Raw genomic sequence first — 9447 nt, forward strand, 5'->3', positions numbered from 1 at the left:
GGAGACTCCAGAGACATTTTATATGCAGGTAAATCCGCATTCCGAACCACTGTGTGTTGTTTAAGGCACCCCATTCACCTTATTCACAATACATGAAATCAACTCCATCTTCTTTCGATTTGTCGTATCTCAGCCTTAAATACAACTTTGTCCAATGCGGCTGGAACGTCCTTTGTGTCTGTGTTTTAGTATCCAAATCTGATCACCTGCATCATTTTGATCATTTTTCTTTTCAGCGCTATCCACACATGCAGCTTATCATATAATTTTAACTTTTAACGTCATTGCCTGGTCCTAAGCCCAGGATGTAAAAGGAGGAGGGTTACAACCAGTGGTGGCCGGTCTATAGGGGGCGCTGGGGCGCCGCCCCTTTAAAGTTAACCAGAGAAGAAAGCTACTTTAACACATTAATAATAATTACATATTTTAATAACAAAATAAAATCATTTAGTCGTACTATTCCACTGTTCATTTCCAACGAGTGTGTATGCAGCTCTGTAAAGCATGTGACTTGAGGCTGAGCTCTGATTGGCTTGTTAGCACGTTCGCCTCACATCTCCAGTGTCCTGGGTTCGAGTCTTGCTCCCGCTCACTGTGTGTGTGTGGAGTTCTCCCCGTGCTTGGTGCGTTTCCTCCCACAGTCCAAAGACATACATCTAGGTTGATTGGAGTCTCTAAATTGCCCATAGTGTGTGTGTGCCCTGCCATGGGTTGGCACTCCGTCCAGGGTGTATCCTGCCTTGATGCCCGATGAGATGCCTCCTGAGATAGGCACAGGCTCCCTGTGACCTGAGGATAGATCGGATAAGCAGTACAGACAATGAAATGAAATGAAAAAAATATTTGGCTTCATGTGATTTGACCATTCTCAACGAGTCTCATTACTGCTCAGCAGATTGTCAGGTAACGGACAGGTACTGATTAATGTGGAAGCAAGTGGAATATCTTGAGATGAAAGAAAATTCAGTTATATCTTTACAAAAGTACCCTTTCACAAGAGAATTTAAGACTTAAAGAAATAGCATGACCCAGGAGGGGCCGAACGCATTGGCCATGCTGTCAATGGAAAAGAGACTGGTCACTGAGATGACTGATTTTAACCAGAAGCTCACTGAGAAATTTGCGAGCCAGAAAGAAAGGAGAGCAGAATTTCTTTTTAAATAGGGGCCACTGGCCTGTGATTACACACCTTTCCAGTGTGTGTGTGTGTTTCCTTTTAATGATTACCTTCATTGCTAATAGAAAAACCCACATTGAACTCAAATTCACTGATTCATAGTACATTTATTGCAGTAGACTTTCAGAGTAACATTTTCAAATATTTTATCTTAGCAGTAATGATCCATAATCACCTGATAAATGGCACCCTGCGATGGACTGTGACCTGTCCAGGGTGTACCCCTGCCTTTTGCCCTATGTGCGCTGGGATAGGCTCCAGCAGACCCCCGTGACCCTATTTAGGAATAAAGCGGGTATAGACAATGGATGGAGGGATGGATGGTTAAGTCGTACTGTGTTATTCAGTCAAAATGGAGTGAGACTACGATATTGTGTGAGAGGTAACTCGAAATATGGCCACTGTAATATGCCGTATTTCCACTGTTATTTTTCTAAAAATATGAAAACATTGAATTTCTGTGTAATATTGGAAATGATCAGAGAATAAGCTAAGCGTCCCTGGGATGCACATTTACTCCAAAAATGCTTGGATCTGATAAAGGCAGTCAAGAAAAGTCATGCTTTGTGTAGTCAGACCTCCACAGCTTCCACTAGGTGTTAGTGTGATATGTTTAGAGGTGTGCATCTACACTGATCAGGCATAACATTATGAGCAGTGAGAGGTGAAGTGAATAACACTGATGATCTCCTCATCATGGCACCTGTTAGTGGGTGGGATATATTAGACAGCAAGTGAACATTTTGTCCTCAGAGTTGATGTGTTAGAAGCAGGAAAACTGGACAAGCTTAAGGATTTGAGCGAGTTTGACGAAGGGCCAAATTGTGATGGCTAGACCACTGGATCAGAGCATCTCCAAAACTGCAGCTCTTGTGGGGTGTTCCCGGTCTGCAGTGGTCAGTATCTATCAAAATGGCCCAAGGAAGGAACAGAGGTGAACCGGCGACAGGGTCATGGGCGGCCAAGACTCATTGATGCACATGGGGAACGAAGGCTGGCCCGTGTGATCCGATCCAACAGACGAGCTACTGTTGCTCAAATTGCTGAAGAAGTGAATGCTGGTTCTGATAGAAAGGTGTCAGAACACACAGTGCATCACGGTTTGTTGTGTTTTGGCAGCAAAAGGGGGACCTACGCAATATTAGGCAGGTGGTCATAATCTTATGCCTGATCAGTATATAAAGAATTTTACAACAGATTATACAATGACAGAAACGATCCTTTAATGATCTATCCTATGCTTTTTATAAATTATCTGATAAAATGCAAACTCCACAAGTGGGTTAAAATGAAAAAAAATTTATTACTAAGAAAAAAAAAAAAAAAAAAGATGAATCCTGCATCTTTAAAAAAAACAAAAACAAAAAACACATGCATAGCAAACATGCTATCCAGAGTCGGCAGCAAACATATCGTAACAGAAACCCCATCAATACCAGTCAGAGATGAACCTTTGAGATCTAAAAGGACTACACTTTACTACAATTACAAACAACTGACTACAATAAAACCGCAAAAGTTTCATGATCATAGAGAATTAGGATAAAATACCTCATACTGTTTTACAGTAGCTTTAAGAATTATCCGCTTTACAGGACCACAATGAATAAAACCAGCAACAATTCCAGATGTTCCTCAGACATTCCAAAAACTGATCGTCTTAACAGGTTTAATAGCATAGCATAATGAGCTGAAATAATAATGATAATAATAATAAGAAGAAGAACAACAACAACAACAATATTCTATACCAACATGGATAATGACATCACAAGTACCATATTATTAACAAAAATCTACACTTTTAAAAAACAATAATAACAATAAATTACATGCATTTTTGGCATTTATCATCGTCTTTAAAAATGAGACCGCAACGCTCCGAGCCGTATCACGAAGATGTTTACAAAAGATCCAAGAAATTTACACTGAAGGTTCCTTATATTCCACTTTTACAACATGCACAGACTGGTTTCTAAATACAATGGGAAGTGAATACGTTCCCATGGATCTGGTTTGCTTGTTGTTTGCGTTACAGCAGCGTAGCAATCGCTCCCATCCAATAGCCACGTAAATTAGAAAACGAACGACACCTTAAAAAAAATATTAGCTAGCTAACTAGCTGTAAAGGATTTTCCCCTCCAAAACAAAACTAGCATGCTAATATTAATACAGAGAAAAAGAAACAAATACTAAAATCTCCCCTAACAAACAAGACTTATAAATAATGAAAACAACAACAACAACATTTTTGCGACAGAGCGAGACACTTGAGTCACTGCAAACCGTGATATCAGGTTGTTTGGTTTTTATATAGTGAAGTCCTAAATGTACATTCCTGATGCTGTGACCGTCAGTTTATCATAAAACAGTATTAAATTAGTGGTAAGGACCTTTGATGATAATAAGAATAATCTATAGTGAGTAAGTAACTCAAAACTCGTCTTCATCCCCAAGTAAACTGTCAGTTTTGCAGTTCCCAGTTAGATAAAGAGTGATGTACTGTTAGCGCATATTCACCTCATACGTACGATAAAAAAAATAGGTAAACACGGCATATGACAGCAATGAAGATATCAGTTCATGCAATTCTTTTAAACCAAGTGCATTTCTCAACCCCCCACCCACACACAGGATTACCACCATCCGGCGTCTGCTTCCTTGACCACAGTGCATGAAGCCTCAGACAATCATTTGCATTTTACCCACATCACCGTCATGTGACTCTGTGGCACATCATGTGTTTCTCTGGCGCACCGCCGTGTCCTCTCGAGATGTCCCGTCGCTGTTCGCAGTCAGCAGAGGAGAGACTTCTGCAGAATCAACAACACACACAAGATCATGTGGAGCAAACACCCAGGTGATTGCAAAAACACACGCACGCACGCACACACACACAAGCACAAAATCAAGCAGAAACACACAAGAATATGCACAAAGATGTAAATTCGTACACACACATGCAAACAGAGCGTGAGCCATGCAGACACACAAAATGGGGGAAGGGTAAATGAGAGGATCAGGGTAAATATAGAGGATCGGGGCAAATATGAGGATCAGGGCAAATATGAGGATCAGGATAAATATAGAGGATCGGGGCAAATATGTGGGATCAGGATAAATATAGAGGATCGGGGCAAATATGTAGGATCAGGGCAAATATGTGGGATCAGGGTAAATATGGAGGATCAGGGCAAATACAGAGATCAGGGCAAATATTGAGGATGAGGGGCAAATCAGGAAGACGGTTAAATAGAGATTATGGTAAATGGGGATCAGGTTAAGGGGGGCAGAGAAAATAGGGGAGGTAAAGAGGGTAAAGAGAGATTAGATTAAATGGGAATGAGAGTAAAATGGTAAAATTAGGTTAAATATAGATCAAATTGGGAACTGGGTAAACAGAGGTATCAGCACTGTGGTCTAATCTCTTTGGTGTCTTGTGATGAAACAACTGGATTGTGTTCCCATAACAGCTGCACCCACTTCATTCCTCACCTTTCATCTCTACACAGTTTCCCCCGCTCTTCTCCATGTTGGTGTTGGTCTTCTGCCCTTTCCCATCCACTTCTGTTTTAACCTGACCCAGAGCCTGCAGCAGGAGCAGGGTGTCAAACTGCTCGTCTCCAGACTCCTTCAGGAGCTCTAATACCTACACACACACACACACACACACACATTAATACACACAACTGCATTAGTTGGTGTGGTGGGAATCTCTAGGGACCTGAAATAAACTTTCAATTTGACACAATGCCACAAAATTACTAAGAAATCTTTGCTCCTAGAGAATTTTTGGCCTCCTGGTGATCCAGCGGCAGGATCCTGCGTTCTTATTGCAGTGGGTTCGATTCCCGGGCAGGGAGCTAACCCAACCACTGAAGAGTTCCCAAACCCGGATAAAATGGAAGGGTTGCATCATGAAGGGCATCCGGCATAAAACATTTGACAGTCCTGGTCTATAATGGCTATTAGATTATTTTAAAATAATAATAATAATAATAATAGTAAAAATAAATAAATAAAATCATCAATCAATTAAGAAGCAATCATTCACAATACAATCTATCATTAAAAAAATCTATTATTATAACTATTATTATCTTACACACATGAACAAACACCACCACCACACACCTTCAGGCGCTTGTAGCTTTTCAGTTCACTCAGGTTCTCTTCCAGAAACAGCAGGTACATCGCCAGATCATCCCAAGCTCTAGGTCCGAACTCCATCACCCCAAGTGTGGGCAGCATCTCGTAAGGTTTCAGGAAAGCAGCTGAGCTCCTCGGGGGAACCAGCATGGCGTACACACATGTGGGTGCCAGCAGCAAGTACACAGCAAGGTTGATGTAACTGAGGAGCTGGAACACGCCCACGGCTACCAGCTTGCACTGCAGGGCTTTGGGCACGAACGAGTCGTTCAACAGCACACCTGAGCGGATGTCGCACTGAAACTCGTCCGTTACAGACAGCCGAATGTAGTAACACAGGTAGACGCAGGTCAGGACCAGAGCCAAGAAGGTGAAGACTCGGCACAGCAGGTAGCGCAGCAGCAGGCCGAAGGAAAGACGCTTAGTTCTCAGATACTGTTCCACCAAAGGATACTTAAAACAGGTGTCTGTCAGGTCTGGTACAGAGCTGGAAAAGACAAAACACATGTAATGATCAGCTGGATGTGATTTCTAAAATAAATTCATTGTGTTTGGTCATTCTGCAATCCTGCCTTTTGGTAAACAACCGTTGTTTGTGTTGTGGTATAAAATCCAGGAGTTCCAGAATGAGTTTTCCTCCGTTACAACACCTTCGTTTGGTCAGCTGTGCTACCATATTGCTAAACAAATTGAGTAGTGTTGCATCAGTTAAGGAACTGCCTACTCTTCTATTACTGGATTGTTTTGACGCCTTCACGTTCAAAATAAAAATAATACGAAAATAAATTATCCAATTTCATAGCACACATTTTCTCCTCTCCTTCTCGGCTACTGTGGAGTGTATGAATCTTTCAGCCCTGCCATTTGAGTTACATCATGGACCAATAAACATATGGCATTCAAATATCTAGCAAATATCTGTTTTCCACTCCAGTAAATATCTCTTAGATTTTCAGCTTGTTAACAGTACCCACGATTGGTCATTTGCACTGCCCGGTATTACTCTGCCTACACTACAGATCAGTTTCAAATGAATAATCTGAGCTTGGATAATCCTTCTCCAGTGGAACACTGTATACCCGTGTGTGTCCTGGTTGGTGGTGTTGCCGTGAAGACGCCTGGCCAGTTTGATGGCGCTGTTGTAAGAGCGGTCCAGCTCGTCCATGATGAAGGTCAGATCGGAGGAGAGACCAGGGGTCACTGTGAATCGCCAAAACAAGGCTGGGAGGTACACCAGCATGGCTACTAATAAGAGGATGTAGGGGAAAAACTGAAAGGCGAGAGAGAGAGAGAGAGCGGGAAAGAGAACTCATTATTTAAGGTCTACAGAACTCTATAGTTCCCAATACAACAGAATTTTGTACAGATGTTTTATTAAAAACAAAATTACTAAATCCATGTTATATTTTAAGCAAAAACCACCTACATTTCCTAAACATCTGCCAGTTGGTAATAATGCTTTATTTTCATAGTTTTTGTGTTATTTAAAACAAAAACCTCTCACTTTTAATAATACGGACATTCTCCGTTTTGCATTTACACCAATCAGGCATAACATTATGACCACCTACCTAATATTGTGTTGGTCCCCCTTTTACTGCCAAAACGGCCCTGACCTGTCGAGACATGGACTCCACTAGATCCCTGAAGGTGTGCTGGCACCAAGATGTTAGCAGCAGATCCTTATTTAGAAAACTTAAAGGACTTACAGTTCTTAAAGGACACTTTTGATAGATACTGACCACTGCAGACCGGGAACACCCCACAAGAGCTGCAGTTTTGGAGATGCTCTGATCCAGTGGTCTAGCCATCACAATTTGGCCCTTCGTCAAACTCGCTCAAATCCTTACTCTTGCCCATTTTTCCTGCTTCTAACACATCAACTTTGAGGACAAAATGTTCACTTGCTGCCTAATATATCCCACCCACTAACAGGTGCCATGATGAGGAGATCATCAGTCTTATTCACTTCACCCATCAGTGGTCATAATGTTATGCCTGATTGGTGTATATATGAATAACAGACACATGTGCTGCTCCTATTTTAACCACAAGCCCCTAATGATTTCTTTAAATAGCTAAATGACCTTAACTTGACTGAGTGTGAGAGATAGAGAGGGAGATAAAGAGCGAGCGAGAGCGAGAGCGAGAGAGCGATGTTTGAGCAAGCTGTATTAATTGACTACCTTATGCATAGACAGTGGAAGTCCCCCCGTATTCTGTTTCTGTACATCTGCCCAGCAGTAGGCGTCCACAAACGCGGCCTGTCGCCAGGAGAAGTTTGAAGGAGAGAAACAGCTGATCTGAGTACCTAAAGAAAGAAGAAACACAAGGCTTAGGCTAATTTCGGCCACGTGTTTGTGTGATTGAGTTACATCTCACTTGTAATAGATCGTGTTGCATAACACTTTCCTGAAATGTACTGTGTATCTTATTTAACACAACTTCTTCTTGTAAAAATTTTGAACGTTTCGTGACTCATTTGCAATTAAAATCTTGCCAGAGTTTGCATGTGATTTGCAGCAGGGACCCTGGGGAGGAAGGTTCAACAGCAGCGGCGGCGGCGGCTCGGAGGACCTGGGATTCGAACTCACAACCTTCCGATCGCCTTCGGAACTAGCCGTCGTAACGCCGCTGTACATTCTGAAGCCTTGCTGTAACGTCTTATGTTCTCGTTAATAAGATAAGACATTAAATTCTGGAAATTTGAGAGTAGTAAAGGAGTCTTTGAGTTTTTCCCTTCATCGTCGCCGTGTCTCCTGGTGACGTCAGCATGGCACAGGCACCAACTTCTCACACGAACAACCAAAATACAGTACCGTTTAACAAAACAGCACCAGAATCGTCCAACAGATCGTGAATATTTCAACTTCAACACATTCAATAAGATCCACAGTGGACTTTCCCCCTGAAAACCATGGTCAGATCCAGCAATACACGGGACTATGTTGAATACACAGGCAGGTGGTCATAATGTTATGCCTGACACCAGCTGAATTACAGAAGGCTGAAGATTTTGTAGTGATAAAAAATTATTAGTCTGGTTATTTGTTTTAACATATGTATATTTTAAAAGGCTAGTCATTTGTGAAGTCAGGACAGAAATGAATCCGTGTGTAGTTGTGAAGACAAACAGCATTACTATGTGCCATTGTTTTACCAGCTTCTTCACTAATGCCAGACTGTAAAGGGTGTGGTGTAAAAGAACAAGCAGGTATGAAGTGTGTGTGTGTGTGTGTGTGTGTGTGTTAAGCGTGTGAAATGTGTGTTATTTACCGACTGAAACCTCCTGAGCGAAGGCCAGGGAGATTAACAACAGCGGCAAACCGACTGCAATACAGAGGACCAGCTTGTCCAGGGCCAGGTCCAGGCGCGCGCCTTTATACTTCCCATCTGTACTCGGCTCTTTCAGTAAGAAGTCCGTGAAAACATACTCCGTAGCTACGGACGCTATAGGCATGTTGTTTTAATCCCTGGAAGTCAAAGAAAGGTTCAAAATGTTTTAAGTTACGAAGAAGTCCCTTCTCAGTGTAGAGAAGTTAGAAACTGAAACTAAGGAAGGCTTCGGGGGAAACACGGATTATTATACTCTATAGTCCCCCGGTGTTCAGGTACGCGTTGTTGTTCTTCTTCTTCAAACGCGGAAGGATACAGGATTCATTACCGCCACCTGCTGCACAAGGAAACAGATTAGCCTTAGCCTAACGAGCCCTGAAGCTTTAGCTACTTTAGTATTTTTTGTGTGCTTTGGTGAAATAATAATAATAATAATAATAATAATAATAATAATAATAATAATTTATTATTATTATTATTATTATTATTATTATTATTATTATTATTAATTATTATTATTATTATAATATATCAGTGGCGGGCCATTGTCTGTCTATATGTATGGCCCTGTGATGGACTGGTGACCTGTCCAGGGTGTACCCCTGCCTTTCGCCCTATGTGTGCTGGGATAGGCTCCAGCAGACTCCCATGACCCTAATTAGGAATAAGCGGATATAGACAATGGATGGATGGATGGCGGGCCGTGCATTTCACACCTAGGCCTTCACTGGTGTCCTTCCTGAATTAATCCACCTCTATACCATCATTATGACGCCACCATGGGC

At 41.8% G+C, this 9447-nt stretch overlaps 1 protein-coding gene across 1 annotated transcript; it reads right to left on the reverse strand.

The window, feature by feature from the left end:
- Positions 1-411: 411 nt before the first annotated feature.
- Positions 412-8975, reverse strand: panx1a (pannexin 1a). Its single transcript, XM_058376942.1, has 7 exons — positions 8603-8975; positions 7513-7637; positions 6406-6596; positions 5312-5813; positions 4673-4826; positions 1353-3990; positions 412-789 (listed from the first exon to the last, which is right to left on the reverse strand). Exons 1-6 carry the CDS (start codon positions 8784-8786, stop codon positions 3914-3916), a joined length of 1233 nt encoding a protein of 410 aa, XP_058232925.1. The 5' UTR covers positions 8787-8975; the 3' UTR covers positions 412-789; positions 1353-3913.
- Positions 8976-9447: the final 472 nt, after the last annotated feature.

This window comes from Hemibagrus wyckioides, linkage group LG23 (genome assembly GCF_019097595.1).
Source record: "Hemibagrus wyckioides isolate EC202008001 linkage group LG23, SWU_Hwy_1.0, whole genome shotgun sequence".
Lineage (NCBI taxonomy): Eukaryota > Metazoa > Chordata > Actinopteri > Siluriformes > Bagridae > Hemibagrus > Hemibagrus wyckioides.

Excerpts from the sequence above, each read along its gene's own strand:
- panx1a (XM_058376942.1), bottom strand. The coding sequence starts at position 8,786 with ATGCCTATAGCGTCCGTAGCTACGGAGTATGTTTTCACGGACTTCTTA. Across the intron at positions 7,638-8,602 it reads CGCTCAGGAGGTTTCAGTCG|GTACTCAGATCAGCTGTTTC; the intron begins GTAAATAACACA and ends TTCTTTCTTTAG. Across the intron at positions 4,827-5,311 it reads AAAGCTACAAGCGCCTGAAG|GTATTAGAGCTCCTGAAGGA; the intron begins GTGTGTGGTGGT and ends GTGTGTGTGTAG.